Here is an 18,694-nt window from a genome sequence, read left to right as displayed (position 1 = left end):
AGAGGGAAGGAGAGAGAGAGAGAGAAAGGAGGGAAGAGAGAAGAGAGAAGAGGGGTGTGCACGGGTCTACACATTCAGAAGTCACCTATCTCATTTTCAGGGAGGAGACCCCAGCCAAGATACAAGTTACTTCTGGGGAGGGTACCAGAAGAGGAGTAGGATAGAGGAGGTGGCTGCCTTTTGAACGTTTCAGTAGTAAATCATGGGAGGCATTACCCCAAACATAAGTGCAGTTGTTTGTGAAATCTGTAAGACCCGCCCCTTGGCTCCGGCTCTGCCCGGCTCCTCGGGTTCCATTTGTCCCTCCCCTTCAGCTTTTCTTTCTAGGTCATGCTGGTGGTGCCTTTGGGTCTTTGCACACACTGCAGCCTTCCCCGGAACCTCCCCTCCAAACTCGGCAGGGGGTGGGGGGCTTCTCTGACAGCCTCTCCCTGGAGGGGCTGGACCTGGAACTGTGGTGCCTGTCTTTGAATTTGCCTGTCCCACTTCTTGGGGAGCCACCCACCTGGGCCGAGCACACGCTTGGCTCTTCTTACACAGCTGTTCTCATGGATCCAGGAGCCCCAACCTCGTGCCTGCACACAATAAGGGATGGGTGAGAGAAGGGAGAGGAGTCCTGAGAATTTCATCCCACGAGGGCTTAGAAGGGCGAGAAAATTTTCGCCAGACTCGTTAAATGGGAAGGTGTTCTCAGAGGGCGCTGCAAAGCGTCAAGGCTGGGCGCTGGATCTCCATAGTAACCTGTCTGCCAAACTCCTGTCTCCCACGCCCAAACTGTGTGCCTTGGGCAAGTTACCTCCCTGCTCTGTGCCTCAGTTTGCCCCTCATCAAAATGGGGGCGTTGGCAAGGATCTCTCTGAGTTACTAGGGGACTGAGCCCCGGATCCCAATCGAATGCGTGCGCACACACAGCCGGTGCTAAATGCTAGGGGGGGACTGCTGCGGGCGCAGGGAAAGGGTTAAAGCTAGGCGCTTTTTAATTGTCAAATGACTGCGGGCGATTAGCGCTGGCAGCTTCCTCAATAATCGCTCTTCTCTGTACCTGCTGGGAGCTTAATTAAAAAACAAAGAGGCTCAATTTAAAGGCCATTACTATGCTAATGCAGCCGGGCGGGCGGTGATTAAGCGGCTCGCGCGGGCAGCGGGCGGCTGGGGCGGGGCGTGGGGCGATCAGTTACCCACTAAACGGGCCAACAGGAGAGGGGTGTCCCCAGGAGTGGCCTTGTTTGCCCTGCGCAGCAGGGGCATCTGGCTTAACCTGCCATAGCCACCCCCAGCCTGCAGAAGAGCCCACTGGCTTTGAGAGGTCTAGCCCTCATGCCTACAAGCCCATAGAATCACTCTCAGCCCGCCCACCCCTGCGCCCACTTCTCAGAATCCTATTGAGGGGGTCATCTTGGAGACTTGTTCTACCCACCAATTATAACTGTGTCACCTTCAAAAAGGCATACCAAGAGCAACCTTCAGGCTCCCATATCTCTGGCACCTCCTTCTTTCCCACTCCTCCCTAAACCACCTTGCCAACCCAGAGAACAGTCCATAGGCTAGCCAGGGTCAGGCCCTGGCTTTGAGCTGAAAAAGGGACCCTACCTTTCTAGAGCCCTGGGACTTTTAAATGAAGATTTCCTGTGTGGCTGAGAGCTCCAGGCTGGACAGGTTTCATCAGTGTAGCATTTGGTAGGACCTTGTACATGCTTCCCAATGTGCCAGAGTGGGGTCAGAGACATGTGCACACAAAAATGTGTGGTGGAGGAGAGCCTTGGGCCAGATCTCGTGGTAGCTGGGGCGCCTGGGCTGAGAAAGCTTTCGCTGTGTCTATGGCTACACAAGAGAAGCCTGGGGGCAGAAAGTAGGTGAGGAGAAACGGCCAGGCTCGCTGCTGAACTCTATGTCTTCAGGGCCCTTTGGAGAGATGCAGACTTACTCAGTAAGGGACCAGACTCTGAGAAACAAGTCACAGGAACCTGGGGTGTGGACCAAGAAAAGGAGGGAGTGCTGAGTCTCCAAAGGACAAGACGTAACACACTTAGGTTCTGGGGACACTTGCAGCCCACATAAGATACCCCGAACTCCGCCTTGACCCCGTGTCTTGATCCCTGGGTGTTTTCATTGGCTGCCTGGTAAGATCTGTGAAAACAAACGTCAGTGATTTAGTTGGCAGCATTGAGAAACACCCTCCTGAGCCTAGGGGAGATTTACCTTGGTAAATAAAAAAAAGTCAGTATGAAGTACAGCTGCGGCAGGGAGGCTGAGCAGGTTTAATGTGTCGCCACTGGCCGTCAGCAAGGCTGGGGTGAGCACAAACCCTACAGCAGAGCAAGCACTCTCGAAAAACGTCGGTGGAAAAAAATCATTTATCTCAATAAAAATAATTTTAGTAAAACAAAACAATGAAAGGGGGAAAGTTGTAAATTATTTAACTATACTAGAAAGAAAATTGATCAAAAAATTAAATTGCCTTAATAGAGTTTCTTCTAGGACACGCTTGCTCAAAGGAAGTTTCTCAACATTGATAGAACCCTAATTAAACCCTGTTACAGTTTACACACAAAGAAGGCAAAATCTTTGGGGTGAGAATGGTGGACCACAATACCAGTTTGGGGCAGTGCTCTACCCCACAGTGGTGTCCAGACTCCTCTCTTTGAATGCCTTGTTGCTGTTCCTTCTACTTAGGACAGCCTGTGGCTGTGACCCGAATTCTATTCTCATTCAGTCCTTGTCACCAGGCACAGCAATTGGCCATTGGTAAATGTTAACACTTCACATTTCAGTGAAAGGTTGGGTTGGATGAATAGGCAGTCTTCGTGAGTGAGTGAATGGCTGGGATGACGGGTAGGTATGGAGTAAAATGGATGATGGATGGATGGATGGATGGATGGATGGATGGATGGGTGGGTGGATGGGTGGATACAGGTGTGGATAGGTGGTAGATAGATGGAATGGTAGGTAAATGGGTGGATAAAGGCCTGGATGGATAAATGATGGGTGGGTGAACGCATAGATGGTAGGTAGATGGATTGGTGTATGGATTGTGGATAAATGGGCGTATGTATGGGTAAATGCATGGATGAATAGGTAGGTAGATGGATGGATTGGTATATGGATGGTGGATAAATAGGTGTATGGATGTGTGAATGCATGGATGGATAGGTAGGTAGATGGATGAATGATGGATGCACACATGAGTGGGTGACTGCCTGGCTAGACTGATTTATGGATGGATTATGGATAAAGGAATGGATGAATGGATGGGAAGATGGATAGGTGAATGGGAGAGAGGGTGGATGCATAGCTTGTGAGGTAACTATGTGAGTGGGTGCATGTTATCATTGTATGGGACAAAAGAATGTGCTTTACCTTCAGCTACTGTGTGTTGGGCCTGGAGCCTTGCTCTCCGACATTTGTTCTTACCAACCTGCTCCAATCTATTGCACTGTCCCTTCAGCCTTACAATAGCCTGTGTATTCTTCATTCATGCCTTTGCTTTTCCAGCTGCTCCCTCCTGGTGTGGCCTCTCTGCCCGTCTGTCTCTACACAGACGACCACTCTCAAGTCAACCCCTAACACACACAGACACACACACACACACACACACACACTCCCTCACTGGAATTCTATGCACTCTTTTGAAATGTGTGAGTGTATATGTGTGTGTGTGCACCACTGTGCACCTGTAGAGGTCAGCAGACAACTTTGTAGAGTTGGTCCCCTCCCTCCATCTTTATGTCAGCTCCAGGGATTGAACTCAGGTCCTCAGATTGTGCAGCAAGCACCTCTACCCAATAAGCCATCTTTTCCTTCCTCTTCTGAAAAAAAAAATTTTTTTTAAAATATTTGAGACAGAAACTCACTATGTGGCACTGGCTAACCTGGAACCCACTGTGTAGACAGGCTGGCTTTGAACTTGAGGCAATCCTCAATTACAGATGAGGGTCACCATCCCCAGCTCTTCCAAAGTCTTTGAAGCCACAAGCAGGTTTCCTGCTGCCAGCGCTGCCTTCTACCTGTCTGTGTATATTCCTGCTCAGGTTCTGCCGTAATCCCACAGCCCTTCCTGCACACATGGCTCCGGATCCAGCCCACTTTGGCCATGGAGGACCCCAAGACAAAGCCCATGGCTCTATATCTCATCTTCCACCTGGGCTGTGGGGACCACATAGTCCTTCATGTCCTTAGCACCTGCAGTTTAGGTCAATGGACCTGGCTACTCTGAGCTGACAGTGAGACAAAGTAATCACTAGGTGGGCAAGAGGAAGGCCACCGAGAGCTTCTAGAACAAGGACCCCACAGTAAGGCCAGGAAAGCGGCAGCCTGACGCCTTCTCTAACCATTTCCCTCTTTTGTAATGAGGCTGGACGTGCCTCTAGTTAGAGGAACAGTCGTGTGCAAAGAATGCTTGGGGCCTGCTCTGTAGGAAACACTCAATAAATCTTAGAGTGTAGTAGTAACAGTACTAAGGCCTGTTGGACCCAGAGACAGGAGCTGGTGACCTCAGTGAAGATGGGGGAGGGGAAGGGACCTGGCTCTGCTTCTGGGGCTGGGGTGCATAGCAGGAGGAGAGGAAGGGGCAGTCCAAAGCCTGGCTCATAGGCGCTCATCAATGTGGTAAGTGAGGGCAACCCTCTATGGAATTTAGGATAGAGAAAACTATTTATCTTCCTGCTGCTACCTCCCAAGTGATGAGATTGTGACTCTGTGCTATTATGCCTGCCTCTATGTGGTGCTGGGGATCAAACCCAGGGCTTCTTTTGTGCCAGGCACACTCTGTATCAGCTACACTAGTTGTGGGGGCCCAGACAAGAACCCATAGCCATACTTTTCAAATGCAGACAAAGCCCTTAACCTGCTCCCTCACACACTTACCTTACCTTACTTACCTGGCTTCTCTGTAGCTCTTCTGCCTGGACCAGCATCCTGAGGTGGAACACAGGGCTTCGTGGGAAGGTGCTCAGGTAGAGAGGGGTCGGGCGCCAATCCACTTCCCCTCTGTCCTGGACTTTGTCTGTCCCTGTCTATTACCCAGGAAGGTGTGGTTTCAGAGCAGTTCCCACCCCCTCCCGCACACACACACACACACACTCCATGATATGTTCCTCTGAAGATGGGAAACAAACTGTCAGGCAGAAAGCCACATGGTATAAGCCCATTCTGTAGGGCTACATGAGGGTGCCCATGAATGTGTATGAATGTATGTTAGTGCTCATGTCCATATCTCTGTGTGTGTCCCTGTCTGAGCTTCTCCAGAGCTTCAGATGGCAGGTGCCGACTGCCCTGGGCACATCGTGTCCAGAGCGGAGGCCACATTTTCCCGTGCCTCACAGCATCTTAGCTTTCCTTTCTAATGGCTTCTCCCCACCTCTTGTTGAGAGGCTCGGACCTGGCTGCCGTTCCTGATCGCACCTAGCAGGAGCTAGCCTCACCTTTGCCTAGGTTACTCCACTGATGTCCCCAAGCCTGTCTCTGCTTCTCATCTATCACAGCTACAGGGCTGCCAGTTAAGGTACCACTTCAGGGGGCCAAAGAGATGGCTTAGTGGGTAAAGGTGATTACTACCTCTCAGAGATCTGAGTTCTATTCCCCACACCCACATGGTAGAAGGAGAGACCGTTGTTGCTCACCGCACCCCACCCACCACACACACCATACAAACTATTAAATAATTTTTTTTTAAATAAACCTTTTAATTGCTACTCATTAGCTCAAAGCCTTCCCAGGTCACATAAGTGGCCCTCCCCAAGTTCTGCCTACACAGGGTCCCTCTCCCTCACTCACCTGCTCCAGCCACAGTGCAGTGTCATTTCCTGGCACCCTGTGTGCACTCTGACCTCAGGCCTTCACAGTGCTGCACCCATAGCTGGATCCCTTTCCCTAGAGGCCCAGGCTGCCTCTGACTGCCCCTCTGAAACTGCAGCCCTCTGGACTCTCTGTCATTTCCTCTGTTACTTTATTGTCTCTTTTTGTACCTGTGTGTGTGGTGGTCTGTTTGCTCAGATAGACACTCTGTTCTCACCTTAGAATGTCCCCTCTGATGTGAGAATGGATGTTGAGGTGGAACCCAGGGGGGTGGGGGGGTGCTGTCTTTTTTGCTCCCAGATCGATCCCAATTTAGTGCCTGGCATGGAGAAGGTACCAGAGTCTGTGGGATCACTGAATGTGTGGAGACAGTACCTCAGGCTCCAAGCTGGGCTGGTCTGTGCCTGCCTGTGGCGTGTGACCTCCAGCCCTGGCTGGGGCCTCCCCACTGTGCCCCGGAGGTGGATCAAAGAGCTAAGAGAAGCCCCCGAGGGCCGCCCTCATGCAGGCTGGGCAGGCAGCAGGTCAGCAAGGCCCTGCCAAGCTCTGGCAGGCCAGGAGGTACCACAACCGGCAGCCAGAAAGCATGGCCAGCCACGCAGCACATTCCAGCCGCCTGATTGACACGCACTCCGGGCCTGCCTGCGGCTCCTGCCGCATCAAAGCAGATGTTTGCAGCTGGTTTGAGTTGGATCCCATCAACAGGCCCCGTTTCGTCTCCAAATAAAAAACAGCTAACCCCGGAATGATAAGGATGCACAGGCACATGGGGGAGATGTCAGTAAGTCTCAGTGATAGTCTGACTCTACAATCCCTGCCATCCCTACTATCCAGGGCCCTGTGCCCAGGCTCGGGAGGCCTGCCCCTCACGTCTCATAGCCCCCACTGTAAGAAGCTCACACTACACCACACCACAAGGAGCTCTTTTTATCTTGATACCATCAATGGAGCCTGGGGTCCTGCTGCCACCTGGGGTGGCTTGGAGAAGAGGCTACCACACAAGCTAGATGGGCATCCAGCCTCCATTTTCTAACAGGGAACCAGGGCCTCAGGACCCAAAATCAGGAAGCTGGTAGGGCAGAACTGGGATTCAAAACCATTTCTGTCACCCCCCAGAACCAACTTCCTAAGCCTGTGCCACGTCCCCACCCCTAGAAGGTCCCCGACATTGTCCCCCACATTTGGCTATCTCACCTTCCTGTGATGAACATAACCTGGCAATTAAAACAAACTTTTAATTGCTATTTTTAACTCAAAGCCTTCCCAGGTCACATAATTGGCTCTCCACAAGTTCTGTCTACACAGAGTCCCTCCCCCTCACTCACCTACTCCAGCCACAGTGCCCTGTGTCACTTCCTGTGTCACCTGGCAGATCACCTGCCACACTGCGGCCATCTCTATGGGACCAGGCAGCCTGGCTCTGTGCTCAGACATCCTCAGAGCTGGCTTCCAGAAGGATGATGGACGAAGCCAAGGGAGGTGGAGTGGTGAGCACAGAGAGCCACCAGCCCAGTAGCACCTATTCCAAATGGTCTCTGTTGGGCAATGAGTCCAGCAGTGGCGTCCAGGAGCTCTGGGGCTTACCTAGGGGTGGGCTTATAGGGAGCATCTGCCTCAGCCATTCTGGTCTAGTTAGGGTGACATTCTGGCAGACATCTAGACAAAGAGACAGACAAATAGACTCATAAGTTGTGTAGATGTGGAGGGGGCCAGAGAGAACAAATCTGTTTGTCTTATTAATTAACAATTAGGCAGGGTTTTTTGTTGTTGTTGTTGTTTGGTTGGTTGCTTGGTTGGTTTTGTTTGTTTGGTTTTTGAGACAGGATTCCTCTGTGTAGCCCTGGCTGTTCTAGAACTCATTCTGTAGACCAGACTGGCCTCAAACTCACAGAGATACGACCAACTGTCTCTGCCTCCCTAGTGCTGGGAATAAAGGCTAGCATGTCTGGCACCTAGCAGTATTCTTAGAGCCCCTTTAAAAAACATAGGCAGTGTGTTGGCTTCCTATCACTGTCACAAAATCCCCAATGCAATCAACCTTTTTAAATAAAAAGATTTATTAATTTATTTTATATATGTGAGTACACTGTTGCTGTCTTCAGATACACCAGAAGAAGGAAGGCATCGGATCCCATTACAGATGGTTGTGAGCCACCCACGTGGTTGCTAGGAAATGGACTCAGGTTAAGGGCAGTCAGTGCTTAACCACTGAGCCATCCTTCCTGCCTGGCAATCAGCTTCTAAGAAGGAGATGTCTTTTCTGGCTCATGATCTCAGAGGGTTAGTTCCATGGTCACTTGGTCTAGTGGCAGGACAGAACATCATGGTGGTTGCCAGGACCCCAGTATCCTTTTCAAGGCTACAGCCCAGGGACCTAACCTTTCCCCAGGCCCCGCTTTCCAAAGAAACACCACCGGCTAACGGTGCCACAGGCTAACCACATACGCAAATGTCTTTGTGAGACATTTTCTCTTCAAACTACAGCAAGGAAGTAAAGCTAAGGTTCTGAGTGTCCTCAGCCTCGATTCTGAATCCGTTGAGAAACTCCATGCCCACTGGGGAGGAGTGTAGTGGTCACAAGGCCTAAGAGGCTTGGATTCACCTTTGGAGCTGCCTTGTCTAGAGGACTGAGGGAGGTCCCATGTGAGAGCCACACATGTGGAGTAGAAGTTATCCTCAAAGCCCGATGAAGGGCCCACAAACTGTAGAGTGCCCTAATGGGGTATGCATATGCTGTACAGCGAGGAGGAAGGGAGCTTCCACCCAACGAGAATGCTATGCCAGGGCTGGGAATCTTGGAGGGATAATAGCTGCAATCATGGTCCCCATTTACCCATCCAACCCCAGGAGCCTCACCCCAGCCTGCTACATCTGTCAGTGTCCCCATAAAACACACGAAGACACTGAGGCAGATGGCTAACTGCAGAGTGCCAAGGCTTAAAAGTGACAGAGCCGGGGCTCTGAGCTCCGCGTGTACCATTTGGACTCTGGGGGCTAAAGACAGCTGGGGTGAGGACATCTTGGGAGGCCAAGTGTGTGTGCCATGGAAGAGCCGTGCTCCATGCGTGCTCCTCAGTGCTCACTGGCTAGGAAGTTAGTCCATCTTGTGACCCACATTCAAATCCTCTGCAAAATACTGCATTTTCAGGCTTTTTATTTAAACCAGTCTCTTATGACTTTAATACATTGTGCTTCAGACAAACCAGATGAATTGCTGCTGAAGACAGGTTCTCACAGCCTGGGACTTTTCCAGAGAGGGAAGACCTCACAACAGGCTGTTTTACATGGTGATTGTTGCAGATAGAGTGATGTTCAATTTGGTTTTCATTTATTTTATTATTATTATTTTTAGAATGGGTCTCATCTATCCCCAGCCACCCTCTAAGTCACTTTATGGTCAAGGACAACTTTAAGCTTACTGATCTATCTCCTGGGAGTTGGGATTCCAAGTATATGTCACCATGTCTGGTTCTATTCAGTGCTGGGGATCAAACCCAGCTTCCTGCATGCTTAGCAAACATGCTGAGCTATATTCCTGGCCCTCAGTTTGGTTTGTAAAGAACCCAGGCCCTTCGCAGACAGGAAGAATCATGGGGTGTGACGTGTACTGGGCCTCCAGGAAGCTCATAACCGTGGGGGCAGACGCACAAGCTCAGCAACCAGAGACAGGCTGGCTGGATGCACAGAGTCAGAGAAAGTCTGCCTCTGCCCTTCAGGTCTGTGAGGATTTAGAGAGAAGATGATGCAGGTGGGCGGCCACCAAGCCTTCTTAGTGCTCAAAGCTGCCCTGAGATAGATGGTCTCTGAGTCAAGAGAACAGGGCCCTTTGGGGCACATGAGAGCAAGAAGGGCTGGCCAGAGCCCCCGGGGGGTTCTGCAAGGCATGCTAGGACTTGTGCACACAGCCAGTGTCAGGAACCTGCTCCCAGAAGTCATGGAGGCCCCACTAGGCATGGTGAGCATAGCAGACAGTACAGGGCAGGTGGAAGTGGAAGGCCTCTGGACCAGCAGAGTGACAAGCGCCTCACAGGGACCTAACCGTCTCTGTCACTCTGCAGTTAACTAGGAACAGGCTCACCGTCCCCCTTTTCAAAGCAAGGTTCTTCTGTGTAGCTCTGGCTGTCCTGGAACTAGATCTTTAGATCAGGCTGTCCTTGGACTCAGAGATCTGCCTGCTTCTGCCTGCTTCTGCCTGCTTCTGCCTCTGAGCTGGGATCAAAGGCGTGTGCTTTTGCAGCCGCCTGACGGTTTTGTTTTTGTTGTTGTTGTTGTTGTTGTTGTTGTTTGTTTCGCCCCTACACTCCCCCCCAGGAAGGAGAGGAGAGGAGAGGAGAAGAGGGGAGAAGGGAAGAGAGAAGAAATAGAGAGGGGGTGGAGGGAGAGGGAGAGAAGAGAGAGAGTTTTGTTTTGTTTTTTTGAGACAGGGTCTCATGTAGCCCAGGCTGGCTGGCCCTGAACTCTGCATAACCAGAGATGACCTTTGACTTTTACTTTTTTAAATTACTGTGTGTGTATCATGGGAGGGCATATGTGTTACAGCATGCACATGGAGGTTTGTCCTCTTACTTTATGTATGTCTGAGGGATTGAACAGGGGTTCAGACTTGTGCAGCAAGCCCCAGTGAGCCATATCACTGGCCCCAACTTTGAACCTTTGATCCTCCTGCCTCCACCTCCCCAGTGCTGAAATGACAAGTGTTTGCTTCAGTGCCTGGTTTAACATGGTGTGGTGGATGGAACCCAGGTCTTCATGCATGCTAGGCAAGCACTCTATCAACTGAGCTACATGGTTAGCCCGAACGTTCCTATGTAGTTGACAGAGAACTGGAGGCCTGGAGGCTAAACGTCTTAAAGTCACATAGCAAGGTGGATATGGAGCTAGGAGATAGGGCATTCAACCAGGACAAGCAAAGACCTGGGTTTGTCTTTTGAAGTTATGGAGCCAAGGTGTGCCCAGCCCTGTCTGCTTGCAGCTTTAAGCTGATAGCTCCTGCCTCCCCTGCTGAGATGCAGGCTTCAGCGCTGAGCCCATTACACACAAAGCAAGCTGAGGCTGGGAGAGAGGAATTGCTTATGGAGCTTCTGAGCTTGCATGACGGCAGTGCCCTGCCTGTGGCTGGCCCGCTTCTCCTTGGCTCTCTGTGGCTTCTGTTTCCAGCCATGTACCCATGATGAGAGAGAGAAGGGGATTTGGAGAGAGGGAACCCTCACTTACTACACACGCACATGCACCCTCGAGTAGCTCTCACTCCATCCCTGCATGGTAGACAAAGCCTGCCCCATAATTGGGAGTGAGTATTTCATACGTGCCCCCCGATGTTTTATTGGGCGGAGAGATGCTTGGAGACCGAACGGATGGCACATTCCGTTTATAAAGTGCACGCCGTTTGTTTTATTTCCCGGGCTCTTGCAATCTAGATAACAGATGACACCCCGAGTGGCTGTGCTGCCTGGAAATGGCTGCTGGAGCCTTTGGAGGGGTATTAATAATAGATTGTGTTGATGAGCATGGAGAAAGTCGCAATCCACCCCCTGCTGCCAAGGCATTAGTGCGGCTGTTGAATGCAGGAGCACCAGCTTTGTGGCACAGTCGCTGAAGTCGCTGAATGCAGGTCACACCCCCCCCCCCAACGCACACCCGGCTTGCTACCTTCTGCAGCCTAGGGAGCTCTTGCTTCTAGGAGCCCCTGCAAGATGTGCTGACTCTGGCCTGAGACCTGGCCAGTGCCCATCTGTTTAGACCCCTGTAGCCCTTACTGGGCACCTTGGTCAATCATGGAGTGGTAGTAAGAGCCAGGCATCTGCCTCTAAATTGGGTTCCACGGCCAGACAAGTTCCCAGGAGCTCTGCCTACCTAAGGTTGCCAATGGGGCAGGCTAGACACATCCCCCCACACACCCCTGAATAAAACCACGCAGCCTGTATCTTTCTTGCAAAGCCACAAGCTGGTATGGGCCTAGAGGATACCCACTTGCCTCAAGCACCTGGTCTGATCTTCAGTCCCATACCAAGACTTTGCACACCCAAGCACAAATGCTCACAGGGTTCCCCCTGAGAACCAGAAGGAGCCATAACCTGCTTTGAGGTATTCCCACTAGAGTTGGGACCCCTTGGAGAACTGAGTGGTGACTTCTTGCTGATTCACATGTTCATTGTCATCAAATCCTCAGGAAGGTCTTCTGGCTTCCTCATTTTGTAACAGAGCAACCTGAATCAATAAGGGAGCTCAGAGGTAGGTAGGGGAAGACACCTCCGCTAGATCACAGCATCATCAAGGAAGCCTTCCCAGAGGAGGTGGTGTTGGACTTGGCTGTTGCAGGTTGAATAGGAGTCTGCCAGACTGAATAGAGGTGGGTACTGGCCTTGCCCCCACACTGAGTGCTCTGGCCAGTGCCAGGGCAGTAATCAGAACCCAAGGAATTCCTGTCCACTGTGAAACAGCTTTTTGTTGTGGGCGGTGCTGATAGCAGCCCCAGGAAAGGAGGCAGGGTGTGGGCCTGGCTTTTACAGCTGTCCCTGCTCCAGAACCGATTAGCAGAGAATTGCAGCTGTAATCTGTGCCCGTGATGGCGGGCCATAAAGAGGGATGGGATGCGCGGTGCTCCCAAGGTGGCGCCCGCAGACGTGGCCCGGGGATGCAGGGAATGAAAAATGGTTTTAATTCCCTCCCAGCAGCAATAATTTGATTCTTCATAAATTTTTCCATCAAAGTGTTGTTGAAGCTGAGTTCCCACAGAGCAGGCATGTGACAGGGTGTGGGGTGTGGGCAGAAGCGGTCAGCAGGACCCTGCAGCATAAGCCAGCCAGGGGCACAGAGACCCTATCCCGGCTGGCTGGCTCCTTGGATGGGACAGAGTCAGCCATGATGAGCCTGGAGCAACCCACACTGGGAAATGCTTGCTACACTGAACACACCCTGAGCACGAACTCCTATCTGCACGTCCACTTCCTCATCCCTAAAATGGGGCCAGGTCTCAGGGTCTCAAGGGCCATTGTAAGATCAGGTGACATGCGCGTGTAACGTGTTGAGTACAGCAGCCACCTGTGTTTCAGCAAGCGGTGCCCATACTGAAATAAAGGGACAAGAAGGTGGCACCGAGCCAAGGGGCAGGGACAGAGCATGTCTGGAGGCCACTGTGAGGGTGCCCTGGAGACGCTGCTGTGGCTGTTTGAGAGGTTACAGCTGGGAAGCAAGAGGCGGTGGGACGGGATGTTTTATGGGCACTGGGGAACTATGGTTGAGTGTGGAGCAGGAAAGAACAAGACCAACGCACGTTTTAGAAAGAGCCTCTGTGCCCTGGGTTAGGGCACAGGTGCGAGAGGGTTGAAGGGTTTGAGAATCTGGGAACCCAGGGAGAGGAGAAGGGCCCAGGCTGGAGGGCAGAGCAAAATTACGATTGTTTGGCTATGGGGGTGAGGGAGGCTAGTGGTCAGGGCATGAGGCTGACTCTCCACACTGCCCCCTAGTGGCTTCCATGCCCGAGCAGGAAGACCCAGAAGCAGAGCTGACCACCCAAGAGGGGCACCTCATGCCCACCCTGATTCCTCTTGGGACAGGCAGAAGAGGAGGGTGTGTCCCCGCCCCACCCCCGTCTGTCAGAGTGACAGAGGGAGATGCCCAGCCCGTGCCTCCTCTGTGCCCTGCAGGCTCTTCGCGGCAAAGTGCAGCGGTTGCATGGAGAAGATCGCTCCTACTGAGTTCGTCATGCGGGCGCTGGAGTGTGTGTACCACCTGGGCTGTTTCTGCTGCTGTGTGTGCGAGAGGCAGCTGCGCAAGGGGGACGAGTTCGTGCTCAAGGAGGGCCAGCTGCTGTGCAAGGGCGACTACGAGAAGGAGAAAGACCTGCTCAGCTCCGTGAGCCCGGACGAGTCTGACTCTGGTGAGCCAAGGCTGCTGCAGGACATGGCTCTGTGGGATGCTGGAGAGGGGCTTCTGACATCCACACATGGCCAGCCAGCATCAAGGTGTCACATCCAATGTCACATCCACCCTATCACTTATCTGGGTGTCAGCCCTAAGGTACACACTCCTGAGTACCACACACATACCCAGTGCCATAAAGACACCACTTTGTGTGCCCATACGTGAGGACATGTGCTTACATACCCAAACATGCAAAGCTCCTCCTGTGAACACACACATACATGTATATTCTTCATACCTCTGCACCTGACCAGCACACTCATGGCATGCACATGCATGAGTGTATACACACTCACATGTGCTATACCCATGCATATGCTTGCTCTCCAGCAAGAACCTGAAGGCTGGTGCCCTGTCACTCCTGGGAGTTGGGCAGGGAACATGCCAAGATGGCTGGCCTGCCCTTAGAGGTACCCTCGACCCACAGGCATGTCCTCTGCCCACGTGGGGAGTGTCTGCAGTTGCCAGGGCCCCAGTGTTTGGACCTCAGTGTGACAGAGTCCTTGTGTATCTGCCGCTGGCTGTCCCTGGCCATCACTGTGATAGCATCCCATAGAAGGGAAGGCCACCAGGCCAGCTTACAAACATTGTAAGGTCACCGTCCTCCATGGGGCTAACCTCCAAAGAAAGTGAGGCTAGGAAGAGGACAAGATCAGTGACGGGTGTTGGAGCTTGGCCATGTGCCTAGGTCTCTAAGGCCCCAAACCCTGGGGTCATGGAAGTGGTGTGTGTCGCTGGATGTGCACACATGCTTCTTCATGCCACATGTGTCTTGGCATGGAAGTGTCCCTCCCTGTGGATATAGGCCTCTGGGAGCCTGCAATGATAAATGTCTCTAAGTAACAGATAGAGGTGTGTGGACCCGTCAGTGAGTCCACTGTGTGTGTATGCATGTGCCTGCATGTCCTGGTCCTAAGCGCCTCCTGTGAGGATGCCTGGTCCCTATGTCTTTGCCAGTTCTTAGTCCCTTTGCCTTTCTTAGTCAAGAAAGAAGAAGGCTTCAGCCATTCTTCTCTTTTCACCCTGGTCCCCAGCTGGCCTGAAGCATGGACCCTCAGAGGCCAGCAGAAGAAGGTAGCTTTCAAACAAGCTGAGACGGGGAAACCCAGGCAGGGCCAGCCTGGCCATAGTTGCCATATGCCTTTTGCAGGAGGCTGCTGGCCTTCAGAGTCACACAGGAGCAGATCTGCCCATGTGCATGAGTGCCAGAGCACTGCATGTGCTCTAGTGTGTGCCTCTTGCTTAATGTGGGTCCATTCCTCCTCCCCGACCCACTGCTCTCACCAGGGACAGAAGTGTTTCAACCACCCCTCACCCCAAGCCTTGTGCACAGCCATGCACGTGCTCCTAGGTGCACATGGTCTCCCTGAGCATGTGAGTGTGTGTGTGTGTGTGTGTTTGTGTGTGTGTGTATGTGTGTATGTGTGTGTGCATGCACACCTCTGCCTGTGGATGCTATAGAGGAACCTGTGGGTCAGCAGGGTTAGATCAGCCCAGGGCCTCAAATGAGGAAGTGAGTGTATGCTTTATGCTGGGATCACGGGACATGGCAGAGAAGGATCTATGGGCCTAGTGGAGGCTCTACGTTATCCTGAGGTCATTAGGGAGCCATAATTGTGAGCAGAGGGGGGAGGGATTTCTCACCTACAGGTACACTCCGACTGACAGGTTGGGTTGTGTCTTCCACAGTGAAGAGTGAGGACGAAGACGGAGACATGAAGCCGGCCAAGGGGCAGGGCAGCCAGAGTAAGGGCAGTGGAGATGATGGGAAGGACCCGAGAAGGCCCAAAAGGCCCCGGACCATCCTCACCACGCAGCAGCGACGAGCTTTCAAGGCGTCTTTTGAGGTCTCCTCCAAGCCCTGTCGGAAGGTAAGGGGTTCTGGGGGGACAGTCTGGGGCCAACAACCACCCTATTGAGATCCCCTCCAAGCCCTGTCAGAAGGTAAGGAGTTCTGGGGGGACAGTCTGGGGCCAACAACCACCCTATTGAGGTCTCTTCCAAGCCCTATCAGAAGGTGAGGGTTCAGGGGGAGGGGTGGTCTGAGGCCAACGTCCCCTTTTGCTTATTGTGGGTCTGTTCCTCCTCCCTGACTCACTGCTATCACCAGGGGCAGGAGTGTCCCTCTCACCCCTCAACCCAACTGCCACCTTCCAGCTGCTGACTACACAGACCTGACTTGTCTCCCTCTCTTCGGGTCAGGTCCGAGAGACACTGGCAGCAGAGACAGGCCTCAGCGTGCGTGTGGTCCAGGTCTGGTTTCAGAACCAAAGAGCAAAGGTGAGAAGTCACTGCTAATCCAGTGCTCCAGGACAGACCTGGGAGATGGGGATGGGGAAGAGAGAGGGAAGAGTCCAGATGGGGTGAGGAGGCAGAGCCTTGTGCTTGGACTGGGACTGACTGGGCCCTGGACTGTCCCTCTGTAGATGAAGAAGCTGGCCCGGAGGCACCAGCAACAGCAGGAGCAGCAGAACTCTCAGCGGCTGGGCCAAGGTGAGCCTCAGGGACATGGGGAGCGGAGGTTGTAGTGCAAGAGACTGCAGGTGTGTGAAGTCACTGCTGGCCCCTTTGCTCAGTGGGGCCAGGCTCTTTCCCCCCACTTCCTACCCACCCTGTCTCCCTCAGCTCATGGACTCCCACCAGGACAGGGTGGTCAGGCATACCTCACAAAGAAACTGAGGGGTGGGGACATTCAAACCACCTCTGAGGACACCACACTATGGCGGGGCAAAGCTGCCCAATGTATAGGGCTCCAACCCACACTGTTAGCAGTGACATATATTGGCTGCTCACTCATTCTGTGAAGGCACCTCAGGGAAGCTGGGAGGTATGGGAAGCCTTGGGGAAATGGGGGGGGGGGCTGCCACTAGTAAGGGCCAGTACATTGAGCACAAGTCAGGTCCCCCAGAGCTGGATTTCACTCAGAAATCTGTTTCAGCACCAACATTTTGGACCAGGGCTGGTCTCCTAGGCTGCACAGGGACTTGAAGACTTTGACATTATGGAGAGGGGGGCGGTGCAGAGCTCCAGAGACTACTAGTGAAGAGGTAGTGGGCGGCCTCTGGGAAGGCGCCAGGCACCTACAGGCAGCTCTGCCACTTAGGGCTGGAGCCAGGCCAGCATCCCAGCCTGGACTTAGAGATCTACTGACAATGTCCCAAAGCCCCGTATTTCTTGTTTTCCCTTAAAGGCCCTCCTGGGGCCACAGTCTTCTGCCTCCAGTCGCCAGGCAGCCTGTATTTGTTCTTAGAGAAAAACATGCCTCATTCTCTAGTGTCCCCCGGCTCCCTCCTGGATGCCACCAGGAATCCCTCCTGCTCACCAGAGCTCACTTGGTGCTACCTCACTGCCCATGACCCCTCTGACCCCCACCTTTTCCTCTGTTCTGTCACCATCTGGGGAGTGGTTGTCCCTTACCCATTTTGCCTTTCCTGCAGAGACTTTGACATAGCCCCCAGGACCTCCCCTATTTCTTCTTCCCCCAAACAGACCCAGCCTCTGTGCTCTGCTGTGCTCCCAACATTTCTCCCCAGTGCCTTCCTTGCTTCAGACAGCCTCAGAGGGAATCCTAACACTACCCCCACACACACCGTGCTGCCTATCCATCCTATCACTGTTTGCCCCTGTGGACTGCCACACTCCCTGACGGTCTGGAGGCTGGACTCCCTAGTCTCACCTGGAAGACTATCCCCTCCCTGCCTGTTGAAACCCTTCCTACTGGTTCTTTAGGTCCTGCTGGGACAAGGGCTTCTGCTCCAGGTAGCCCTCCTGGACTTGGGTTCTACCCATGTGCTCCCACCTGGTGAGCTGAGGTACATGGCTACTGCCAGCAGAGCCCACCACCTCTCTAGATGGAACAGGTGGAAGAGAGAGTAAATGGGACGTCTCTGGGGAAGAACTGTAGAGAGCAGAGGCAGAGCACAGGAAAACCTGGAGCTAGAAGATGGAAGGTGCATCTGGGAGGGCAGCCATGGGGGATTTCTGCAGGGACTGCTGGGACAGGGTAGGATAGGACCAGTTGGTGAAGGCATTCACTGTCCTCAGAGGTTCTGTCAAGCCGCATGGAGGGCATGATGGCCTCCTACACGCCGCTGGCCCCTCCGCAGCAGCAGATCGTGGCCATGGAGCAAAGCCCCTACGGAAGCAGTGACCCCTTCCAGCAGGGCCTCACGCCGCCCCAAATGCCAGGTGACCACATGAACCCCTATGGTAAGCTGCCCCACCCCCCATTTGCCCCAGCACTGCCCTCTGTCCCTGCCTAGCCAGGCAGACAGAGGCTATGACAGTCCTGGCTGCCCAGAGCCAAGGGCCCAGGGCTCAGGGCAGTCCACCCAGCACTGCCAGCAAGCCTTCCCCCTGACGGGAAGCTAGCCCTAGCCAGTTGGCCTGCCCACAACAACCCCTGGCCATGGAGCCTGCAGGGCTGCCAGGACCCCCTGGAGTCCTGGCCCACACCCAGCTCCTGACTTCGCTTCTGCATCCCACAGGGAACGACTCCATCTTCCACGATATCGATAGTGATACCTCCCTCACCAGCCTCAGCGACTGCTTCCTCGGCTCTTCCGACGTGGGCTCCCTGCAGGCCCGCGTGGGGAACCCCATCGACCGGCTCTACTCCATGCAGAGCTCCTACTTTGCCTCCTGAGAGCCAGCCGGGCCGCATGGACACTTGGGCCTGGGCCTAAGGTGGGGCCACAGGCCTCTGCAGCCAGCCGGCCCCCCAGCCCGCTACCCGCTCAGACTCTACCGACAGCCATACGGTGCCCTCCCCTCGGCCAGCCAGACCTGGCTCAAGTGCCCATTGGGTACAGCCAGACAAGGCAGATGGGTGCAGCCTGGGCAGGGACTGTGTCCTGCCCACAGAGACCTTGTGACCCCTGGGGACCCAGAGCTCTTGGACAGCCACTCACCTCCCAGCCCTTTGACTTCATCACTACCTTCCCCATCCCTGCCTCTTTTTTGGGGGAAGCTTAAATTT

General features: G+C 53.4%; 1 protein-coding gene across 2 annotated transcripts in view; it reads left to right on the top strand.

Moving 5' to 3' along the window:
* Lmx1b (LIM homeobox transcription factor 1 beta) overlaps positions 1–18,688 on the top strand; it is a 77,416-nt gene extending 58,728 nt beyond the window's left edge. Inside the window, exons 3-8 of one of the 2 annotated variants that reach the window (XM_031369920.1) lie at positions 13,440–13,672; positions 15,406–15,587; positions 15,919–15,996; positions 16,143–16,209; positions 17,761–17,925; positions 18,204–18,688. In XM_031369920.1, coding sequence (XP_031225780.1) covers positions 13,440–13,672; positions 15,406–15,587; positions 15,919–15,996; positions 16,143–16,209; positions 17,761–17,925; positions 18,204–18,361 — 883 coding nt within the window. In that variant the 3' untranslated portion in view covers positions 18,362–18,688. The remainder of the gene's footprint in view (positions 1–13,439; positions 13,673–15,405; positions 15,588–15,918; positions 15,997–16,142; positions 16,210–17,760; positions 17,926–18,203) is intronic. The other variant, XM_031369921.1, reaches the window with a different exon arrangement.
* Positions 18,689–18,694: the final 6 nt, after the last annotated feature.

The sequence above is a fragment of the Mastomys coucha genome, unplaced genomic scaffold (assembly GCF_008632895.1).
Source record: "Mastomys coucha isolate ucsf_1 unplaced genomic scaffold, UCSF_Mcou_1 pScaffold15, whole genome shotgun sequence".
Taxonomy (NCBI): domain Eukaryota; kingdom Metazoa; phylum Chordata; class Mammalia; order Rodentia; family Muridae; genus Mastomys; species Mastomys coucha.
This window is presented reverse-complemented; position numbering and strand designations above follow the sequence as displayed.